The sequence below is a fragment of the Pleurodeles waltl genome, chromosome 6 (genome assembly GCF_031143425.1).
Source record: "Pleurodeles waltl isolate 20211129_DDA chromosome 6, aPleWal1.hap1.20221129, whole genome shotgun sequence".
NCBI classification, from domain to species: Eukaryota; Metazoa; Chordata; class Amphibia; order Caudata; family Salamandridae; genus Pleurodeles; species Pleurodeles waltl.
This window is the reverse complement of record NC_090445.1, coordinates 1,052,785,243-1,052,809,898: the sequence shown is the minus strand read 5'-3', so window position 1 is coordinate 1,052,809,898 and position 24,656 is coordinate 1,052,785,243. Positions and strand designations below refer to the sequence as shown.

Sequence of the window (24,656 nt, the reverse complement as noted above, 5' to 3'; positions counted from 1 at the left end):
ATATCTAGGATCGTACAAAAACTGTGAAAATGTGCCATATAAATGCACTGAAGGTAACATAAGATGTAGGTAGACAGAAAAGTCCAATAGTTTACAGCTTTTGTTAAAGTGATACTTTAGGCTATGTGTTACTTTGGGTGCAATAGTTACAAAAGAACCAAAAAGCACTCCTGACTGCTTGCTAGTAGTAAAATATAACAATAATCAGTGTTCAGTTCGTTTTCTAGAGCATTTAGCCTCTGTGCCACTGCACCTGCTGGACCATTCAAATCATGGCCCTGGTGCCTGCAAGGTAAGTGTGCTTGTAATTGCTTGATTAGTAGCAACATAGAGCTATAATCGGTGTTCAGTGGCTTTTCTGGAACTTTTGGCCTCTGTGCCACTGCACCTGGTGCACCATTCAAATCAGGGGCCCTGGTGCCTGCAAGGTAACTGCAATTGTGACTTCTTGTTTAGGAGCAACATACAGCAATAATCAGTATTCAGTGGGTATCCTGGAGCTTTTGGCTCCTGTGCCACTGCACCTGCTGCACCATTCAAATCATGGCCCTGGTGCCTGAAAGGTAACTGCACTTACTACTCCTTGTTTAGTGGCAACATACAGCAAAACTCAGTGTTCAGTGAGTTTCCTGGAGCTTTTTCACCCTGTGTCACTGCACATGTTGCACCATTCAAATCAAGGCCCTGGCGTTTGTGAGGTAACTGTGCTTGTATCTGCTTGCTTAGTAGCACCATATAGCTATGATCGGTGTTCAGTGTGTTTCCTGGAGCTTGTGGCCCCTGTGCCACTGCACCTGCTGCACCATTCAAATCATGGCCCTGGTGCCTGCAAGGTAACTGCACTTACTACTGCTTGTTTAGTGGCAACATACAGCAATAATCAGTGTTCAGTGGGTTTACTGGAGCTTTTTCACCATATGTCACTGCACATGCTGCACCATTCAAATAATGTCCCTGGTGTCTGCAAGGTAAATGTGCTTGTATCTGCTTGCTTAGTAGCACCATATAGCTATAATAGGTGTTCAGTGGGTTTCCTGGAGCTTTTGGCCCCTGTGCCACTGCACCTGCTGCACCATTCAAATCATGGCCCTGGTACCTATGAGGGTACCAGGGCCATGCCCTGTACTTGTGACTGCTTGTTTAGTAGGAACATACAGCAATAATCTGTTTTCAGTGGGTTTCCTGGCGCTTTGGCCCATGTGTCACTGCACGTGCTGCACCATTCAAATCATGCTCCTGTTGTCTGCAAGGTAACTGTGCTTGTGACTGACTGCTTACTTAGTAACAACATATAGCTATAATTGGTGTTCAGTGGGTTTTCCTGGAGCTTTTGGCCCCTGTGCCACAGCACCTGCTGCACCATGCAACAGGTTTGTCCAGGTGGCTGCCTTGGCGACTGTCCATGGAGATTAAACCAAAAATGAACCACTTGCAATGACTGTTGCCTCACAGCACAGCACGGCTCCCGGGTCCTTCTCCTCGGGCTGGCTGTACCTCCTCCGAGGAGAAAAAGACACCTCCAGTAGCCAAAGACTGAGAGGGGTCCGTTTTGAGGGGGGGTTTGCGAGGAGCAGCTGCAAAGTGACCCAGCCACGACTGCTGAAAGAAGTGAGGGCCACAATGAGGAAGGTTTCTGTACTGCAGCTGGCTGTACCTCCTCTAAGGAGAATGAGATATGATGAGCTTTGATATTTAATTATGTCTGTAATTATTTAATAATTTTGTGTGCCACTCAAGCAAAAATCAAGATTTAAGAGAGCTTTAGACTGCAACAAAAGATACAATAGGGTGTATCTGTGACAATATCAGGGGATGCAAGGGGGCAGTCAGAACGTGAGCTGTAGACTGAGAGGGAAGCAGTGTTGAGGGGAGTTTGCGAGAAGTGCTGGGCAATGACACAGTCGTGTTTGCTGAAGGAAGGGGGGGCCGCACTGAGGGAGGTTTATGTAGGTGAGCTGGCTGTACCTCCTCTGAGGAGAACGAGACACAATGAGCTTTGATATTTATTTATTTATGTATATATTTATTTAATAATTTTGTGTGCCTCTCGAGCAAAACTTAAGGTATAAGAGAGCTTTAGACTCATATAGAAGATACAATAGGGTTTATCTGTAACAACATCAGCGGATGTGAGGAGGCAGTCAGAAAATGAGCTGTAGACTGAGAGGGGGCCATGTTGAGGGGTTTTTGCGAGCAGTGGCAGCGATGTGACCTAGCTGCGATTGTAGAAGGAAGGCAGTGCCACTGAACGCGCATAATGAAAAAGCCATGGGACTGCTTTGTGTGAACGCGTAGAACAGCAATTATTTAGGGTGTAAATCAATTATTAAGGTGTTAAAGTGATTTCAATAATTTATAATCTGATGTGATTTTGGAATGGCCCTGGTGCCTGCAAGGTAACTGTGCTTGTGACTGATTTTTTAGTAGCAACATACAGCAATAATCGGTGTTCATTGAGCTTCCTGGATCTTTTGACCCCTGTGCCAGTTCACCTGCTGCACCACCCAAATCATGACCCAGGCACCTGCAAGGTAACTGCACTTGTGACTGCTTGCTATATAGCAACATATAGCTATAATAGGTGTTCAGTGGGTTTCCTGGAGCTTTTGGCCCCTATGCCACTGCACCTGTTGCACCATGCAACAGCGTTGTCCAGGGGGCTGCCTTGGTGACTTCTCATGGAGATTAAACCAAAGTTGACCCACCTGCAATGACCGATGCCCACAGCACAGCTCCTGCTTGTCCGGCTGGCTGTATCTAGTCCGAGGAGAATGAGACACCTTCATTAGCCATAGACTGAGAGAGAGGTGCTTTGAGGGGGGTTTGTGAGGAGCGGGAGTGAAGTGACCCAACCCTAATACCTGAAGGAAGTGGGGCCGCACTAAGGGAGGTTTCTCACAGTTCGACTGAATGTAACTCCTCCAAGGAGAACTAGACAGGATGAGCTTTAATATGCATCTATGTATCTATTTATTCAACAATTTTGTGAGGCACCCCAACAAAAATTAAGGTATGGGAGCTTTAGACTGCAACAAAAGATACCACAGGGTTTATCCGTAACAACACCAGCAGATACGAGGGGGGCAGTCAGAACATGAACCTTAGACTGAGAGGGGAGCGCGTTGAAGGGGGTTTGACCCAGCTGCGATTGCTATTCAAGAGTACCAAAAATAGAAGAGAAGGTGCAGGATGAAGGATGTGGCATAGCGGCCAGAACTGCCAACCCTGGAGATCAGGAGCCAGGTTCGAGCCTCAGTAGGGTAAAGGTATGGCTTTTTGGAACAAAATGCAGTGGAAGGCTGTTCTTCAAACACATTTTATAACGCTACCACTAAACAGGATAGCCATTTTGAGATGCCAAAAAAACAACAAACAAAAGCAGTGTAGGGCTGTTCATCAGATGGCGTTCCAAACACAACCAATAAAGAAGCAAACAAGTAACCAAAAAGAAATTGTGCATGAAAACAACAGATCAGAATGACAGTGCAACAGTACAAGTAGTTCGTCCCTGCTGAAGGGGAAGAAACAAATGAGCGCAAAGTGGGACTAAAAAGATATATTGTCAAATAGCAAAGAAGCCTTTTTTAAGGACACACCAAATAACAAATAAAAAGTTACTGGGCGGGATGAAAGCCCATGAACTTATTACAGCATGTCCCGAAAAAACAATGCATGTCCTGCCTTGGCTCGACCGAAAAAATGCTACAATGCACACTGTTTACTTTCTGCATCTCTCGGTGTGACCTAATGCATTAAAATATTAGCTCTCTAAAAAACACAACACTGGAATATATACTCTAAAATGAAACAAAAAACTGAAACACAAAATCTAGACATTTTTAATATAGATGTTGCAGATTATCTATATTGTCAACACATTGATCGTAAAGTGTTTGAATAAATATTTCATCTCAGGATTCTGTGTTAATGATCGTGTGATGACACTTCTTGTGACGTCATTTGGTCAACGGGTGGTTTATGTGATGTCACTTCTGCTACCCTGGCATTTTGGTGAATTGAGGCTCATGGTTATGATGAAAGCACATACAGCATGCAGACGGGACCGAGGAGAAAGGGACGCAATTAATAACTGGGAAAAAATAATGGAGAAGCCAATTCCTAAACTTTGTCAACACTCCGATTCTTTTTTCAACCTTCAAAGAATCGCTCACGATGATGAAAGGAAATATGATCTGTTGAAATTAAAATAAATTGTACTATCATGCAAATTACCGTGTGACTTAGACAAAATGTTTTAAATGATGGTACCTGCATGCTGCTAAACAGGCTGTTGATTGATGTCTCTTCTTCATCTGCACTGTTCCGTACTTCTTCAATTAATGCTTTCAGGAGAACAATAGCTTCTCGGGTAGATGTTTGTAGTTCTTTCACTGCCTGATTGAATAGGTACATACGGCCATCATTAATTAGTTCCATCAGTTATCCCGCAATTAATAGGCTTAATTGTTAAATGTGGGTACTGATGTCAAATGAAGTGCACATACATGGTATAATGTGCATACCTTTTCAGTGTCACTTGTGTTATCATGACATAATTGCTATTTTACACTTCAAGTATTGTATCTAGTTTTGCATTCGATACCCGCAGGGGCCTAGGCAGAAAAGAACCAAACATGCATGCTTTTTAAGTACACAATTTACATATGATGTCCATAATGCTAAATGCATTAGATATATGAAAGATAGCATTGCAACATTTGTTACTTACGTCTTTTGGAAGATGATTACTAACATGGTTGAAAATAATGTGTTGTGAATTCTCATAGCATGATCTGGCTTTGTAATAGTACTCACAAGATGGAAAGATCCTAGTGGCCCAGATATGGAAAATTCGATTAATGGATAAGCTGATCTAGTGATGAACGGTGATAAAAAAAATCCCCACAAAAAGAGGAACTCCTAATAGCTCAGCTTATCTGGCAATACTGGGTAAACACAATTAAGTTTAAATAAATAAATAAATAAATACAAAGAAAATTGGTGAAATCAATCTACAAATGTAAAGCTAATCAGCAACATAATGGTTGCTCTTGTTGAGCTATAAGTTTGGTTCTTTTTCTTTCCTATCAGTTTGTATTTCAAAACAGTCTGTACATCAATGTAGTGTGGTCCCGTGAAACAGATGGACTGTGGTAACCAGAAGACTGACAGAAATGGGGAATACATGAGAGAAATGGAGAACTGACCACTTGATAGCATAATGTCAAGTAAAAGTGACTTTTTCCTATGCATGCCTATCTATTGTAATAACTGGTACCACATTTATCAAATGCCCTGGTGTTGAAATCCACAGATGCACATTTCCTGTTTAGTAGCTAAATATGTTTAGAGAATAATTATCTTAGGTGATCAACTACACATTCTTTAATACTTACTAATGCCTGCGGCGAATCCTTTTGTTTTCAATAAATACATAAGAGGTTTGTGGCTAGTATGTGAAAATGGAAATGCTATTGTGTTATTCTGAGGAGCTGACTGCACAAATGGTTGTATTGGAAAATGCCAGAGGTAGAAGTGGGTGACCTCAAGAACGACAAAGCACAGAGTCCTCCTTAGAAATAGTTTGTAAAATAGCACTTTTTTAAACAAATTAAGCTTTAAAGTCTCCTACAGCTGTGCGGTTCAAAATTGGTATTTATTGCTGAGCACTATCATATGTTTTGCTGTGTGCCAAGTTGCACTACAGTATCCATAAAACATCATGCTTTCTACAAAGATATACTATGTAACAAAGCAAATGTGCTTTCTTGGGCACACATGAATTACCATAAAATAATAAGGGCCTCATTCCGACCATGGCGGTCATGAGACTGCCAGGGCTGCGGTGGAGGTCGGACTGCTTCCAAAGCAGAGGTCCAGTCTCCACATTACGACCATGGCGGAGCCGCTACGGTCGGACTGCGACACCGCCAGGTTGCCGCCAGCCTACAGCCTGGAGGTCTCAGTGGTCTCAATCCGCCAGGGCAGCACTGCTTACATTTCTGCCCTGGGGATTATGAGTCCCCTTTCCGCCAGCCTTTGCATGGCAGTACCGCTCCGTACAAAGGCTGGCAGAAAGGGGGTGCCAGGGACCCCCATGGACAGCCTAGTCGTGCTTTCCACTGCCCGAAATATGGGCAGTAGAAAGCGCAACAGGTGCTCCTGCATCCGACGTCAATGTTAAGGCCCTGTTCACCGCAGGGCCAGTGGGCGGAAACGCTGTTTCAGCCGCCGGCCCTACGGTGAACTCGTAATAGGGCCGGCAGTGTTCTGGCCGCACTGGCGGTCAGGTGGTGGTAGGAGTTGATTTTGCTTCTGTGTGACATATTAGGACTAATTCAGAAAGATATTTTTGGCTATAAGCCAACATTTATGACTAAAATACCGTCATTTACGCATGCCTGAAATTCAACAAAGGATTCCTGTAGGCATAATTTATTTCACTACTGCAGTTTCTTCATCATAATTGCAGAAAACTCAGCAGTGATAAAACACGTGCAAGGGGTGGATAGTGGGTTTATAAGATTTTGTTTTCCTTGTAAGCTTAGGAACACTAACAAACTTGTGGGGATGCCTAAATTCCGATATGAGTTTTTTCCACCCTGGAAACTTCCAAATATTTATTTCAGCCAAAGGAAAGAGTAACTCCTCTTCCATGATAGGAAGAGGGATGGTCACCCTCACAATATGGTGGGGATATAGAAGTTCCTTCTAATGGGAGAAAATGTTATCTTGAAACAGAAAAAAGGTAAAAAGTGTGTATTTGCACGGTGGATTCCATTATCCCATTGGTAATTCTGCAATATATATAATTATGCACAGGATAATAGGAGCCCCAGGATATATATCAAATGACAACCCCAGTAGTATACCCTGAACAGAAACCTGCACTTGTTACAGATTATCCAGGGCACTACTAAGAATGTAAATGAACTGGAAAAAGTAGTAAATCTGCACCAATACATATGCATAATTTTAAGGATGCACATTTAGTACTTTGTCTGTGAATCAGCTCCATTATATCAAACTCTGGATCTTACAGCCTGTAAGATTGTTCCTCTGAAATAACCAGCAATTGTCACTTGAACAAGGAGTTACAATGTCATCTAGTGGGCATGCTTCCAAGCACGTTGGAGCAGTAGGATTCACAACTGGGAGCAAACATTATTGATAATTCTGCAACCCACTTGTTTTAGGCCTAAATCATTGCTTATTTTAGAAGGGAGCACAAATAATTGTATCAAACAAATCATTTATCTTTACCATCCCTCTGTGGTGAGGAGGGTGGTCAACTCTGCACACGACCATAGGACGCTCCAGTTTCTCCAGTTTATTGTTCCTGAGCTGCGGAGAATATTGGGGGAATTGGGAGGCCTTCTCTCCCTACTGTGTGAACTGCCCCAACTGCCCAGACTATACACAATGGGGGGTACTGTGAAATCCTCACCCAAGCCACCTCCGACCACCTGACGGCCCGCATTAGGGAGCACCCTAAAAGGAATCAATGAGTAGAAATGTGTTGCATGCCATATGTCGTGCTTACTTATGGTTTTCTTCTTTGTTCATAATGGGGTTGTTTTTAGCAAGTTTGACACTGAAGAGGGTGGGGGAGGCTTGTTTGTCTCTTCCCATCAGTGTTACCATATGTTGCTTACTACACTGCTTATCTTGTACACCATATGGTGCTCACTAGATTATACTATGTTGAAACTAATTTCACAATGTTAATATGGCCCAACCCAGGGGACATGTGACATTCCTGACTTGCAACATACGGGGGCTTAATAACCCTTGCAAAACTCAGCCATTTCTGTCCTTTCTAGATTGGCAGCACATCCACATCGCATTTCTGCAAGAAACATACAACACATAATGCAGAGCTAGCAATCGGCATCCACTGGGTAGAGTATAGGTTGGCATTGTCCTACTTTTCATGCTCACTCACATGCTCAAATTTCACTGTATGCCGAACCGGAACGACACAGCCGGACTTCACAATGAGAAGATATTGCAGCACCAGTGCAGCAACCAGAAATTCGACGCACGGCCTCACTGGATGGATGCACAGCCGAACCGGAACAGCCCGACTTCCAGAGAGGAATCGATGCAGCACCTGCCATGCGGTAGAAAATTCAACGCAACATCTACCGGATCGACGCAGCTCCTGTGACTTTGTCCTAGCAGCGCTGGAAATCCATGCATTGTCCCCGGGGCGTCTGAAAATCCTGCAACCCGATGAGGATCCACGACCGAGCGCCGGAAATCGATGCATTGCCGTGTGCGGCCCGAGAAATCAACGCACACACCTTTGTTTCCACGCATCTCCTCCTCTGTGGTTATTTTTCACGCGAACCAGGTATTTTGTGCTTGAAAGAGACTTTGTTTGCTTTAAAAAGACTTAAGACACTTCATATCACTTTTCAGTGATATCTCAACATATACTTATTGCATTTAAATAATTTTGACCTGCTTTTAACTAGATAAATATTATATATTTTTCTAAGCACTGTGTGGTGTATTTTTGTGGTGCTTTATAATGTTATTGTATGATTTATTGTACAAATACTTTACACATTGCCTTCTAAGTTAAGCCTGACTGCTCAGTGCCAAGCTACCAGGGGGTGGGCACAGGATAATTTGGATTGTGTCGAACTTACCCTGAATAGAGTGAGGGTCCTTGCTTGGACAGGGGGTAACCTGACTGCCAACCAAAGACCCCATTTCTAACACATAGCGATAGCACAGGGAAGCCTATACGGTACCCCTGTCATTCTAGTCAATACATATGGTCCCAATGTGGGCAGCCCTGGTTTCTACATGAAGCTTTGATTCCACATTCACACCTTTCCACAGACGAATATCATATGAGGGGGCAATCTTAACACATACTTAGACTCTGTCATGGACAGATCGGCCACAACAGACAGGCACTATAAATGACCCACCAGGGTAGTATGCGAGGGAATGGAGAAGTATAGTATTGTGGATATTTGGAGGTTACGACACCTGACACGGAGGGAGGGTACATACATATCATCCTTGCAGGGGTCATGGTCTTGTATAGATTGCTGGTTTGATATCCCAGGATGTGTACCTGGGCGGAGGAGACCAAGATGCTATCTGACCACAAACTGATGAAGTTAATGTTCTCGATGCCCACCTCTACCCCTGCCACATTCACATGCCGGTTGCAAGCGACAGTGCTTCTGGACCCTGTGTTCCGAGATTGGATATGCTCACTATCATTGAATATTTTGAAAAAAACATGGATTATGGTGATGCGATGGATACGTTATGGGAGGCCATTAAGGTTACCATTAGTGGAGTGTGCATTAGTACAAAGGCAGAGGTGCTGAAGGCAATAAACACCCAGTTACAGAATACAGAGTATACATTGAGGACTCTAGAGGGCAATTATGAATAAAGCCCTAGTCATGCCACCCTTGCTACCATTCGGGGACACATCACCATTTTTAAAGACTTAGCCACACAAGAACTGCATTTCTTATCCAAGGGCCACACAGTTCAGGTATATGGGGAGGGTGGTGGGCTGGGTTGGAGGATAGCTGCGAAGCTGCAAACACTGAGAGGCAGGGAGCATATTGTGAAGATTACTTCTCCAGAAGCTACTGTACATCATGACACACCCTCCTTACTTACCGCTTTTACGCAGTTTTACATTTGCCTGTACAGTGTCAGTCAGTCGGCTACGGAGTTTGAGCATGGAGCATACTTGGAAGATGTAGCACTAGCACGGCTGTGCTCCAGACAGCGTGAGTACCTAGTACAGCCTATAACATTTGAGGAGGTTAAGGATGCCATACGTTGTCTCCACAATGACAAAGCTCTGGGACTTGAAGGTCTCACTGGGGAGTTCTATAAAGAAATTGCTGACCTCCTGGTGCTACAGTACACCTACACTCTTTGGACAAGAAGGTGTACCATAAGCAAGCGCTACCCTCATCATTGTAGGAGGCATTTATTGTGGCACTGCCGAAACCAGACGAAACCAGACGATATAACCCAGAGTGCTGCAAGTCTTATAGACCGCTGTCCCTAATTAACACTGATGCACAAATCCTAGCAGAGGTGCTGGCGGGGAGGCTTCAACCGCTGCACTCAGGACTGGTGCTGCCAGACCACTCCATGTTTATTCCAACCCGGTCCACCTCAGATAATCTTCACACCATGTTTGCACTTCTGAACCAGATGAAACCCTCCAAGCAGGCAGCGGTGATCCTATTGGACGCTGCGAAAGCCTTTGACTCAATCAAATGGAGTTACATGTTTGTGATCATGGTCCATATGTAAATTCCAGCAGCTGGATCTGCTTGCTCTATTCCAATCCGGTAGCCAAGTGCACATTAATGGGCACATGTCTGTGGACTCCCCATGCACAGAGGAACGCAACAGGGATGTCCCTTGTCGCCATTACAATTTGCCATAACATTGGAGACATGCTGCTTCTGCTCTACAATTTCAGCTGATTTGGTGCTGTATGTCAGGGACGTCCCATATGCCTGTCACCGGTGATTCGAGAACATATCAGGTTTGAACGATATTCGGGTCTGAACATTAATTGAGCAAAGTCAATCTATTCCCCTTGAAGCCAAGCCCCCTGGAGCACCCTTTGGAATTCCCATTGGTGTGGAGCATGGACCCTGTTAAATACCTGGGAGTATGGGTTCACAGTGACCCAGAATTGGTGAAAAGACACAACTATGGTGGGTCTAGTTCAAAGTTAGAAGATCGGATTTCCTGGTAGGATCACCATCATGAAAATACTGGTGCTGTCCAAGTTTCTATTTATATTTGTAAATATATCCATAGTATTACCTTTACATTTTTTTTAAACACTTTGGGTACATCTGCTAAAACTGGCATGGGCTGGGAAGCAGCTGAGGATCCGGTGAGATGTTCTTCCACTACAGTATCCCGATGGGGAATTCAATGCACCTGTCTTCCACCTGTCTTATTTGTGTGCACAGGCCCATTTCATGCACTACTGGTAGGTGCCACATGATTACGTACCCCACATAGCAGCAGAACATGACAAGGCATATCCCAGTTTCACTCCAGGCTATCCTACCACACAAAAAAGAGGGAGTGACACATACGGAAATCAATACAGTACACTCCACAACAAAGGCCTGGCGAATGCTAGCAGCATAAGCAGGGAAATCCCCTTTATATGCACCAGCATTACCACTACAATATCAATCAATAAGGATTTAAAAAGCGCTGCTAATCACCCAATAGTGTATCCAGGCACTTTCAGGTCCCGGAGGCTTATTCGAACAGCCTGGTTTTGAGGACCATTAGGAATTCTGGAAGTTAGATGATGGTCCAGAGGTGCGTGGGGAGGCTCTTCCAGGCTTTTGCTGTGATGTGAGATAATGGGCTTCCTCCACTTCTGCTTTGGTATGTACAGGGAGTATGAGCAAATGAACGGTGGTCAATGTATGTGGGTCCTTGGTTGTGTAGAGCCTTATGTGCGTGGGTCAGCAGCTTGAATTGGCATCTTTTCCGTACGGAGAGCAAGTGGAGTTGCCTGAGGCAGGGTGTAATGTGGGTTTGTTGGGGAGGGCAAAGGATGAGTTTGGGTGTGGCGTTCTGTATGGTCTGCAGTCTCTAGGAAATGTCCGGCGATTCCTGCGTATAGGGCGTTGCTGTAGTCCAATTGGCTGGTGAAGAGGGCCTGCGTCTCGTGTAGGTGTAGCCATTTGAAGTTCTTATGCAGCATGCGTAAAGTCAGGAAGCAGGCGTAGAAGACGTTGTTGATCTGTAATTTAAAGGTGAACTTATTGTCAATGATGATTCAAAGGTTTCTGGCATGGTCGGAGCGAGTAGGGTGGGGGTCCTAGGTCTAGTGGCCACCAGGAGTCATTCCATGTGTTGGTGCTGTTGCCAAAGATCAGTACTTTCATCTTGTCTGTGTTCAGCTGCAGGCGGTTGTTCTTTATCCAGCCAGTGATGCTTGTCATGCATCTGTGGAAGTTGGCTAAGGTGGTGTAGGGGTCGTCAGTGAGTGAGAGGATGAGGTGGGTGCATACTTAGTAGGAAATTATGTTGAGACCATGGGATCTTACAATGTTGGCCAGCGGGGTCATTTATGCATTGAAGAGTGTGGGGCTGAGGGATGAGCCCTGGGGGACATTGCAAGTGATCTCCTTGGGTTTGGAGGTGAAAGGTGGGAGGTGGATCCTCTGGGTTCTTCCGGTGAGGAAGGAGGTGATCCATCGGAGCACATCCCCTAGTATGCCGATGTGGTAGAGTCCTTCGATCAGCATGTGGTGTGATATGGTGTTGAAGGCTACCGAGAGGTTTAGGAGGATCAAAACTACTGGTTCTCCTCAGTCAAGGTGGGTTTGGATGTCGCTGGTGGCTGTGATTAGGGCAGTTTCAGTGCTGTGATTGCTGCCAAAGCCAAATTGGGAGGCGTTGAGTAGCTGGTTCTGCTCCAGGTATGTTATGAGTTGCTTGTTGATGATCTCTTCTTGTACCTTCACTTGGAATGGGAGCACGGAGACTGGCCGGTAGTTTTTGGGTTCGCTGGGGTCAGCAGAGAGTTTTTTGAGTAGTGCTCTGATTTCAGCGTGTTTCCAGGCATCGAGATATGTTGCGGTGGTGACTGAGGTGTTGAGCAGGGTGGTGAGTTCCTGGCCATCTTTTAGTTTCCAAGGTTGCAGATGTAGTGCCAGCATGAGTCTGTGGAAATTCCCGAGTGGATGGATTTCATGGTGGAGGTGATGAGGACATCCAGGTGGTCAGTGTGTGATTCGTGTCGGTTACAGTTGTGGCATATCTGTTGAGGACGTCCGTAGGTGTGTATTTGAACTTTCTGTATACGGGTGCGATCTTGTCATGGAAGACGTAGGCAAGGTTGCCGCACAACTCCTGTGAGGGTTTGCTGTTGTTTTCACTGGACACCGGGTTGGAAAATTCCTTAACAATGTTGAAAAGTTCCTTGGTATTGTTGGCGCTGGTTTCGATGAATGTGACAAGGGCTGTCTTCTTTGTTGTCCTCAGCAGGCGGTTGTAGAGGTTGAGGGAAGTCTCGAATGCTGTTCTGTCAGAGGTGTCCTTGCTGGTGCATCATCTCCTCTCCAGCTGTTGTAGTCCTTGGAGTCTAAGGATAGGGGTGTAATGAAGTCTGCGATGGTGTTGCAGAAGCTGAAGCACGGGCCTGAAGGTTGGTATGCAAGGATGCCTCTGATGGTTGTTTTGTCATCCTTTTGGAGCTTGAAGTTAATACGTGCCAGAGCCTTCTCATTAAATTATATTACGCGATGCAAACAGATAGGCCGAAGGCCCCAGATAAAGTGATAAAGTGATAGAGAACTGGAATGCAGTACTAGACAAACCACTGTAGTTGGCAGATTGGGAACTATGCTGCGCACAACTGCACATGGTCACGTCCAACTGCAACGTAGACATAATGCACTTTACGTACTTGCATCAAGTGTACTACACACCTGTTAAATTATACATATATGGACTAAGAGGGGATAGAAGTTGAGTGTGATGTGGGGAGCCAGATGTAGATTTCCGGCATCTGGCCTGGCTGTACGCTCCTGCCAGCAGCTTCTGAACACAGATTACAAGGGTGCTAACAAACATGGTGCTAAAGTCGATGGACTGTGATCCTGGAGTGCGCCTGTTGGGATTAGTCAACGACCTGCAGCTGGTTAACTGCCAGTTTGTGGCAATGGCACTCCTGCTGGAAAAGAGGAGAGTCACACTTCACTGGGGTGAACAAACAAAACCCCCTAAAAACAGTGGTTGTCGGATCTGACCTACAGTAAGACACAACTGGGACTCTCTGTGGAGGAGCTACTGAGACCTTCATAGCCAAAAGAGATTATGCCCCCCTCACTACATACCTGCTGTCAACCCTGAATCAGTCAGAAGGAGAGAAAACCTCTGAGGATGGGTATTCTTGACTGCTAGGCATTGATAACTGCTCTTGTAGTTCGGAGATTTTATTGTTTATCCGATCTATTCATGTATAAGCAGAACTGGTAAGCAAAATGTTGACAGATCTGTTCTTGATGGTTCTTAGGAATGGTAAATAATAACATTTAAAAAAAATAATTTATCTTTTCATTATTGCAAGAAATGCTAAAAGAATTTCACTTACCATGACAGCCTGGTCCAGTTTCTCACAGCCTTGAATATATGCTGTTTCAATGTCAATGCAGTGAACACGGCTTTCCCTAGAAGTGTCAAATCCAAAGAATATTCAAGACCTCAGAAGAATTTATCTGCCAATATTTACATTTATTTTTCCAAATAGCAGAAATAATCACAACAAATTTTTTCAACCACAGTACTCTGAATAAAGGAGGCTGCAGTCTTTCAGCAACATAAAATTACATTACAACCTCAGTAGCTCACATTTCACACATGTTCATATACATGGCAAGTTAAGAAGGACCAACTAAATATACCTCTATAAGGGTCAAATAAATATGCAGAGTTGTGAAGCATGAAATATGGAGGAAATGTACAGATTTCACATTAAATGTTTTTATGATTTTTGTTAGAATAATTACATTTTCACCCTGGCCTAAGCATTATGATAACAAGCATTGGCAAAGCCAATAGGTCACAGCAATCTGACAGCTACTGGCCTTGTCAATGACAATGTTTTTTAGCCATGTGTTATGGAGCGGAGTGAATGTATGTGGTGTGGAGTGGAGTGGAATCATGTAGGTTGGATTGGAATTGTTTGTTGTGGAATTGTGTCACGTGGATTTGTGTGGTGTTGAGTGGAGTTATGTGGAGTGGAATTATGTGGCATGGTGTGCATTGGAAATATGTGGACAGTATTTATGTGGTATTGAGTGTACTGGAATTGTACAGAGTGGTATTATGTGTTATGGAGTGTAATTATGTGGAGTGGTATTGTGTTCTGAGGAATGGCATGTAGTGGAGTGGAATTATGTGGTGTGGTGTTGAATTGTGTGGCATGATGTGGAATTCCATGGTGTAAATTGGATGTATGTGGTGTGTAGGGCAATTTTGTTGTGGCATGGAATTATGTGATATGAAATGGAAATGTGTAGAGTTGAAATGTGTGGTGTGGAACTGCGTGGCATTGAGTGGAATTATGCTGAAGGGAATTATGTGGCATGGTGTGGAGTGTATTTATGTGGACTGTTGTTACGTGGCATAAAGTGGATTTATGAGGGGTGTATTTATGTTGTATTGAGTAGAGTGTAATTATGTGTAGGCAGAAAACATTTAAAAAGATTGTAAATTCCATAAAATTGACCAATGGTGACCAAATCTTGAATGCTTATTACTGGAATTCCCTGCTGTCACTGTTTTTTTTTTTTTACTAGAGCATTTTTTAAATTTCCTCTTTCATACCAGCTTGCAGAGTAGCAAGGCCAGTTGGAGACTTGTGTGCTGCACAAGGACGGCGCCTGCCCTCTTCACTCTTCTGTGACACTGCTTTGTAAAGGGGAGGGTAGATGAGCTGTAGCGGTGGAGACTGAAGTAAGGCTTTGTTGTGAAAGGCATGAGGGGTTCTTTCTAGTCCAGGGGAGGCCCAGTGCCACTAGCCACCGTAGAAGCCTCACGGCCAGAGTTGTGATTGTGAGCTTTGTGTTACAGGGAATGTTGGACAACAAGTATGGCCTGCTTTTGTTGATTGCACGCCAGAATCTACAGCTCATAGCAAAAATTGCACAATAGGGAAGAGGCACGTTTTCGGACAGAGGGAAGTTTGTAATGTTTTTCACGGACAGCAATTCATGCGGTCGATTATTTAAAAAAAACTGGAACTGCGTTACCACGGTTGCCTGACATTCCAACAATTAGGGGAAAGATGGCTAGTTTCAGGTTTAAACAAGGCAATTGAAATGGCTCATTTATTTTAGTGCTCCAAACCTAGTGGCGCTTTATGCAAGGGCCCAAACAAAGCCCAAAACATCAGAGTGTGTCTAGTTGCACAAAGACACGGTCAGGGATTACTTGGCAAACCTTAGAGCAGCCCATCTTCGGAAGGTGGTGGCTTGGATTAACCAGCTCAGTGTCAACACTTGATATATCACGTAATCCATCTGATTTCAGAAGTCAAAAAAATAAATAATGCTTGTATTAAATGCCACCAGCCCATGTAATAGGCAAGCCAGCCAGTGCCTTCACTGCCTGCTTATGGTAAATATATCCAGAGGAAAAAGAATTCCTCAAATTCTTGCATAATAATACTCTGTATCACAGTTAGTGAAGCGTGCTGAAACCCAGCTCCTGGCTCCTGAGTTCAGATCCAGTGGCTAATCACTCTGGATCACACTTGCACTGCCATATTCAGCGGATAAACACATGTCCGGTATGCCGTGGACTGCACCTTCTATTGGCCCGGCTAGCACCAGTTACTGTGGAGATAATGGCTATGAACAGAGCTGCAGCTGCCATGGTTAGAGTTGGGCAAGCAAACAGCCTGTACAAAGCTCTGAAAGTGTTTGCCATGTAGATCATGCAACACACATCACGTAAAATATGATAGGTGTTAGAAATGGGGCCTTTGGTTGGCAGTCAGGTTTCCCCCTGCCCAAGCAAGGACCATCACTCTAGTCATGGTAAGTCATTCACAATCCAAATTATCCTGTGCCCACCCTCTGGTAGCTTGGCACTGAGCAGTCAGGCTTAACTTAGAAGGCAATGTGTAAAGTATTTGTACAATAAATCATGCAATAACACTGTAGAACACCACAAACATACACCACACAGGGTTTAGAAAAATATATAATATTTATCTGATAAGATGCAGGTCAAAACAATTAAAATGCAATAAGTATATGTTGAAATATCACTGTAAAAATGATATAAAGTGTCTTTAGTCTCTTAAAAGCAATAAATGTCTCTTTCAAGCACAAAGTACCTGATTTGCGTTCAAAATCTCCGTAAAGAACCGCAGAGGAGGAGATGCATGGAAAACAGAGACGTGTGCGTCGATTTCTCAGGCTGCACACAGCAATGCGCTTTTTAGTTTTCACGCAGGGAAGGCTTTGCGTCAATTTCCGGCGCTCGGTCTTGGATCCTCTTCGGGTTGCGGGGTTTTTGGACGCCCCAGGGACAATGCGTGGATTTCCAGTGCTGACAGGACAAAGTCACAGGGGCTGCGTCGATCCGGTGGGCGTTGAGTGGAAATGTCTACTGCACAGCAGGCGCTGCGTCGATTCCTCTCTGGAAGTCGGGCTGCATCATTCCGGCTCAGCTGTGCGTCCATCCAGTGGGCCGTGCATCGAATTTCCGGTTGCTGCACTGGCACTGCATCGATCTCCTCATTGTGAAGTCAGGCTGTGTTGTTCCGGTTTGGCGTGCAGTGAATTTTTCACCACAGTGCAGGCTGTGCCACGTTTCAGGCAGGCTGTGCATCGATTTCCACTGCACAAGGAGTTTTTCTTGCAGAGATGAAGTATTTTTGGTCTTGAGACTTCAGGGAATGAGAGGCAAGCTCAATGCAAGCCCTTGGAGAGCACTTCTCAGCACAGCCAGAGAGCAGCAAGGCAGCAGGGCAACAGCAAGGAAGCAGTCCTTCACAGAAAGTAGTCAGGTGAGTCCTTTGGGCAGCCAGGCAATTCTTCTGGGCAGATTGTAGATTCTGGTCCTGGTTCTGTTCTCCAGGAAGTGTCTCAGTTGGTAGGGGCAGAGGCCCTGTTTAAATACCCAAATGTTCCTTTGAAGTGGGGTAGACTTCAAAGAGTTGCTTATAAGTGCACAAGGTCCCCTTTCAGTTCAAACCTGTCTGCCAGGGTCCCAGTAGGGGGTGTGGCAGTCCTTTTTGTGTGAGGGCAAGCTACTGTCCTTGAACATGCAAGTGTCAGGCCCTGCACCCTCCCAGCCCAGGAAGACCCCTTCAAAATGCAGATGTATGCAAGTGAGACTGAGTATCCTATGTTTAGGGTGTGTCTGAGTGAATGCACAAAGGAGCTGTCAACTGCACCCAGCCAGACGTGGATTGTAAGGCACAGAAGGATTTAAGTGCAGAGAAATGCTCACATTCGAAAAAATGTATTTCTAAAATAGTAATATTAAATCCAACTTCACCGGTCAGCAGGATTTTGTATCACCATTCTGGCATACTAAATATGACCTTCCTACTCCTTTCAGATCAGCAGCTACCACTCAAACAGTATATGAGGGTAGCCCCAATGTTAGCCTATGAAAGGAGCAGGCCTCACAGCAGTGTAAAAATGAATTTAGGAGTTTTACACTACCAGGACATGTAAACTACATAGGTACATGTCCTGCCTTTTGCCTACGCAGCACCATGCCCTATGGGTGTCCTAGGGCATACCTTAGGGGTGACTTATATGTAGAAAAAGGGGAGTTTTAGGCTTGCCAAGTACTTTTAAATCCCAAGTCGTAATGGCAGTGAAACGGCACACACAGGCCTTGCAATGGCAGGCCTGAGACATGGTTAAGGAGCTACTTAAGTGGGTGGCACAACCAGTGCAGCTGGCCCACTAGTAGCTTTTAATCTGCAGGCCCTGGGCACATATAGTGCACTTTACCAGGGACTTATAAGTAAATTAAATAATCCAATTGGGTATGATCCAATGTTATCATGTTTAAAGGGAGAGAGCATATGCACTTTAGCACTTGTTATCAGTGGTAAAGTGCTCAGAGTCTTAAAACGAGCAAAAACAGTATCCAAAAAGTAAAGGAAGGCAGGCAAAACGTTAGGAGTGACCACCCTAAGGCTGTCAGGTCTAACAATAGGGTGTATAAAATACTGAAGACTGTATTTCTTTAACATGTGGACAATTTGATATTAAAATAGTTCATTATGGCATAGCACTGTGAGGTACTTGTTCAAAGTGATAGTTTTTAAATGTTTTTTAAAACGTGTGAAGATCCCTTTCAGATCGAGGTTCAGGAGAGGAGGAGAAGACATGATGTTACAGCCAGAGCTGCCAGCTATGGAGCTTGGAAACTGGGTTTGAGTTTTAGCATAAGCACAACATCATGTGATCTTAGGCAAATCACGTAATCTTCCTGTTCCTACAAAAACAAACATGTCCCTTGTGTAAAGTAACTGTAGCTCATGTAAAGTGCTCTAATAATTAATTTGAGTGGTGTTTGCTCTATATAAAACTGCATTAAAAAACAGAAGGTAGAGCGAATGATAGGGTTTATAAAATACTCAAAGAGTGTGTTTCTTTAATATGTGGAAACTATGATTTTAATACAGCATATTATGGCAAGGCACTGAGAGATACTTGTTTAAAGTGATAGATTTGAAATGTTTTCTAAAAAAAAGTGCGAAGAGCCCTTGCAGCCGTAGGTTGAGGACAGGAGGAGAGGATGCAGCATTACAGCCAGAGCTGCCAACTATGGACTTGGGAAACCAGGTTCAAGTTTCACCATCAGCACAACATCCCATGATCTTGGGCAAACCACTTAATCTCCTTGTTCCTACAAAAACAAACATGTCCTTGTGTAAAGTAACTGGCACTCACGTAATGTGCTCTAATAATACATTCAGATGGTGTTTGCGCTATATAATACTGCATTAAAAAATAAGACGGAGTAATTGACAGGAACAAATGATCACTGTATGGAGTGCTCCAAGACAAATCAAAAAAGTAGTCCCAAAAACTATTCTGAAAATGGGCGCAGTGTATTTACAGTAGTACTTGTTCCCTGCTATCGGGGAGGGCTAAAGGATGGGAAGAGGCTTGACAAATGTTTGCCATGGGCAAATGGGGAGAACGGCTAATGGAGTGACGAGGGAGCCAGCAAATGGCAAGCCTATGGGCGGGCTGAAGCCGAAAAAGTACATACAACAGGTCTCTTTTCTTGCATGCCATCTGAACCAAGACCTAATAATAAATAAGAAAAAGGGAAGACCTACGTAACTGTAATGATATTTGTGTTTTGATCTACTGACTACACGTTGCACTTAGCCTAGCAGCACGCCATCACATTAGTGACTACCAACTTCATTTTTCCTATTGACTTTATTTTAGCATTAGCCACCTCCACGTTAAAAGCTGCAAGTAATTTTCCATGCTCACGATATACAATGTGCTCATGATTTTATTCTGCGTGTTTGCATGTTCTTTTCTCGCCAAGGCTTTAGGCTGATAAGAATGTACTAGGCTGGCAGGGAATGGTTTTGTTTTGATTGAGGGCACCTTGGGATATTGGCCAAGTCCCAACATGATTTCTTTTCAAAGCTGACTTAAAGTAATCAGCATTTTTTAAATAATAATCTTATGTAGTAAGAGGGAGTTTCTAGAATTCTCCTCTCTTGTTTGTTCAAAGCATAAGAGGCTGAGACCAGATAGACCGGGGAGTGATTCAGATCTGAGACATGCTCAGGACGCTGAGGTGTGTCATCTTTCTCGTGAGGATAATTGATCTCTATCTCTCTCTCCACGGTCGATTCTGGGATCTGGCGATCTGATTCTGATAGGAGGGAGATGAAGCAGATGTGCCCATGCCTCATGGTGATGCATATTTTTTCATTCTTGTTATCTGCTTTGTATTGTGATATACATATATATATGTATATCTATATATATTTGCTGGGTATATTGCAGTGGAAAATCATTTGTACATGTTTTCATTTCATTGCTGTGACCGTTTTTAAAGTGTGCTTTCAGCATGCTAATCTCCTTTACGAACCTTTGGAAGAGAATTAATAAATGTCTTCTTTAGACTAAGAAGCACATTCCAGAGATGTTTGTCAGTGCATGAGTGTTTCAGCTCGGTCAGTAGTGAAGCAAAGCAATAACTAAGGTTCTTGGGAGACCACTACAAAACTATGCACACTCAACACTACACTCTAATCTGAAGCCACATCAACATGGCTCCAATGTGGTGAACTGGATACAATAAGGAAAACTGTCCTACATAGCCACTCTGAAGACAGAGGACAGACCAACAGTGTAAACCTAGCTATGTGCACACCACCAGAGCAGAAAAAGACCTGATACTAGGACAGCTCAGCTTCCTAACACACCTGGCACAGACTCCGAAGCCTCAACTACACATCACAGGTTCAAATCACAGCAGAGCCAACTCATCCCGCCTGTCTAGTGAGTGACCATCAAGTCTGTTATATGCTATAAACAGACATTAAAAGCAAGTATTGGTGTAGGTGCCTGCGTCTAGTGTCACTTTTCACACCTCGTGTGCCTCAACCATAGGCCTAACCACAACCAAACATGGCTGTTCTAAATTGAAGAGTTTCAGGAACTTTGTGTAGAACACACCTACCTACAAAGAGCTGCCGAGTGCTTTATGGAGAACATTTTATTGTAACCGGAGTATTTAAACCATGATGTGCTAAGGATACAAAATCTGCTCTGAGGTCCTGGTGAGGCCAGATTGCAAACCTCAGGATTTCATTAGGGGGTGTGAGTGGGGCGTTAGTCAAAGGGAGGGCACTTGATAGCCCATGCATGTTTTTTTCTCTTATTGTCAATTCAAAGTGCCTGGCGGTCAAATAATTTGATCAGAATCACACATATGGTGAAATGCGAGCGCTGACATCAGCAGCCAGCTCTCACATGCCTAAGGTCAGTAGTATGGTCGCTAAGACCCACTTCCTTTAATCGCAGAAGTGGGAGCAAAGTAGCAGGTGAGGAAATTCCACTTTCAACAAAATTACAACTTAAAAAAAAAAGAACACACACAAGGGTGGCTTTACTATAAGAAGACTACACCAGATGTCCACTGCTGGACATTGCCTTCAAAACCGCACTAATAGTAACCCCAACTAATGTGTTTCAAAGAAAGGTTATCTGCCACCACTACAACTCCCAGGATGCAATAGACTAAAATAAAAAATTGCTCTTGGTATTCCAGGTCTACAGATCTGGGCTCTGCCCAAAATTTCCAAACCCTGGTAGGGCTCCAATGTTCATAGAGGTGTTGTTCGTGCTCCTCCTAGATTGTACCCCATCCTGAAGCACCCACAAGACAGAAACAAGCATTTTAGAATTGGTGCATTATTACTTCAGGCTCTACAGCCCCAGCAGCTTCAGAACTCAGCACAAAGTAAAATTATATGAAAGGGACGACATAAAAGCACTAAGAAGTTGTTTCTGGTCAGAAATTAGCACTACAAAATAAATGATAAATAGAAGCCTTCTGGTTTCCTCTGAAAAGACTTATAGGAGGGTTGCTGTAGTTCAATGTTGATCACAAACCCTGTCCTTTTTCGGTCATTATGAAACAATAATATGCAATTTTCTTCAAACACATGCCCAGAGACATTCAGGTGAAAAAAAGGGATTAACTATTTCCAGCAAGAATGATTGGGTGAATGTTGCCTAGTTTTCTTACATACATTTACAAAAAACTGTTTGCTCTCCCATAAGGCATGGAGAAGCGAACTTGTTTTTTTCTGTTTGATTGCTTCTGTTCACTAAATGCTGCCACTAATCTGTACTTTTATCACACACTGTATACAAATGAACTGCCCTTTTCACAGAGTCCTCGCCTTCATGCCTGTCTAATTGGGCCTATTCTGCAGGGGAGGCCGAGGGTCCGGTATCTGGCCTCACTACATGCCAGTGCACTCCTGGGGTTCCTGTATCCCATTACATTCCAGGGCTTGTTTGGGGATATAAGGCCTATCTAAGTTTGCTTGAACAAAGCATCATTAAAAATCTAGCTGTCATAGCATTTACACTCTGTGTGAAACTTTAATACTCAATTCTACTAGCTACCACCAAACCCAGAACAAATGTCCTGATCCTTCAAAATGTATTTTTTTCATAGTTAAACCACTCACTGTGTATCACCACCAAATACCTCTATGTATACCTGCATCAATCTTGCGGTTCAACTGCCAGTCTTAAGAAAAAGTGTGTAATGGCCTGTTAACCTGCTTCGTGCTACGAGAAACTGCTGTGTCCTTCTGTAAAGCAATTGGTGCTGAGGTAAGGCACTCTTTCCATATCCGCACAACATCCTGTGATCTTGGGCAAATCACTTAGGCCCTCATTATGACTTTGGCAGTCTTTTAGCAAGACCGCCAAAGCCACAGGCAGCAGAAGACCGCCAGTGCTGGTGATCTTCCGCCCACCATATTACTAGTACTGCTGGATTCCCGCCCCATTTTTTGGGGTGGAAATCCAGCAGCAGTCGTGCTGGCAGGGGAAGGGACAGGGGTGGTTCCACCAATGGCCCCAACCCAACAAAAGGATTCTGCCAACCATATGAAAACCTGTAAAGCAGCCTGGCGGTGTCCTGATGGTGGGGCGCTGCCGGTGGTGGAAGCGGCCGTTCCCTGCCGGATGACCTCCTCGCCGGACAAGGTAAGTCGGGCATCCGACAGGGGAGGGGGGCAGGAAGGTATTAGGGAGTGGGGGGATATTGTGCTTGCTGTGGGGTGGGACAGGGAGTCATCTGCCGATGACAGGGAAGAAATTCCCTGTCACCGGTAGCCTTTCTGCCAGGGTTTTCGTGGAGGTGCTACTGCCGCGGAAACCCTGATGGATAGCCGGCTCCTAATACTGCAGGCGGTCTTCTGTGGATTGCTGGGTTGGAGATGCACATCTCCGGCCCAGTGGGTCCGACTGCCCTGGCGGTCTGAACGGAGATGTGGTCTGTTGGCAGAGGCCAACTCGCCACACTCATAATGTGTGGTCTTCACTGCCAGCCTGTTGGTGGTGAAACCGCCACTGCGGCCCTGGATGTCAGTAGACCGCCAAGGTCATAATAAGGGCCTTAACATCCTTGTTCCTAAAAAAAACGAACGATTCTTTGTGTAAAGTAACTGGTGCTCACAAAAGCTCTCTAATAACACGGTCAGGTTGTGTTTGTGCATTTAAAAATAAAAGACAGAGGATGGAGCCAGTGAAGTGAAACCACGAGCACTGTATGGAGTGCTCCAACACAAATAAAACAATGAGTTGAATTTGTAAACAAAATTCAATTTAATTAATATATATGTATGTGACTGAATTTATTATTTAAGAAAATGTAAGCTTTAGCACATGGGAAAGTAATCACCAGTAAAGAATGTGTATGTTGAGGCAGAAGAATGTTGAAACCTGTCCAATGCCCTAAGCTTGTGAAACGCAGCAGTGCGAAGAGCATGTTCTGTAATTTTGTTTAATGGGCGAGCCTAAGATCTACAGCAAAGCAGTCAGTGATCGGTGCACATTCACAGTCACATTTTCACAAATACTGCACCTTCCTGGAGGCCCTCACCGGCTAAGGAACTGGATTTTATACACGCCTACAAGTATATTTAAAAGCATGGCACAGTTATGTAATTTTATTATTTTCAAAGTGTGTGTATTGTAATTTGTGGTTAGAGACAAAGTAAGTTGGATTGCTTTGTTAAACCTCCACATTTTTGCTGTAAGGAAAGAAGGAAATGTTGAGGTGCAAGAAAAAACAGTAGCACTGTGAAAAGCACTCATAAAGAATTTTAAAAAGTTATCCCGAAACAATGTTTTAAAATAGCCACTGCGTATGTTGAGCAGTAGCTGGCCAGTGCTCTCGGGAGGGCTAAACAATGGAAGAGGCATAATATATGCATGACTTTGACAGATGGGGAGCACGCAAATTGGAGTGACAATGGTGCCAGCAAATGGCAAGCCTATGAGAGGGCAGAAGCCCCATAATGTAGATCCAGCAGTCTTGGTTTGAGACAGCACATGCACGCCGTCTAGAGC

At 44.2% G+C, this 24,656-nt stretch overlaps 1 protein-coding gene across 3 annotated transcripts in view; it reads right to left on the bottom strand.

The window, feature by feature from the left end:
* The window catches only part of RNF207 (ring finger protein 207), a 972,487-nt gene that overhangs the window by 607,695 nt on the left and 340,136 nt on the right, over positions 1-24,656 (bottom strand). For all 3 annotated transcript variants that reach the window (XM_069240003.1, XM_069240002.1, XM_069240004.1), the window contains 2 exons: positions 14,141-14,216; positions 4,270-4,395 (listed from right to left, as the gene is read on the bottom strand). In XM_069240003.1, the coding sequence (XP_069096104.1) occupies positions 4,270-4,395; positions 14,141-14,216 (202 nt within the window). The remainder of the gene's footprint in view (positions 1-4,269; positions 4,396-14,140; positions 14,217-24,656) is intronic.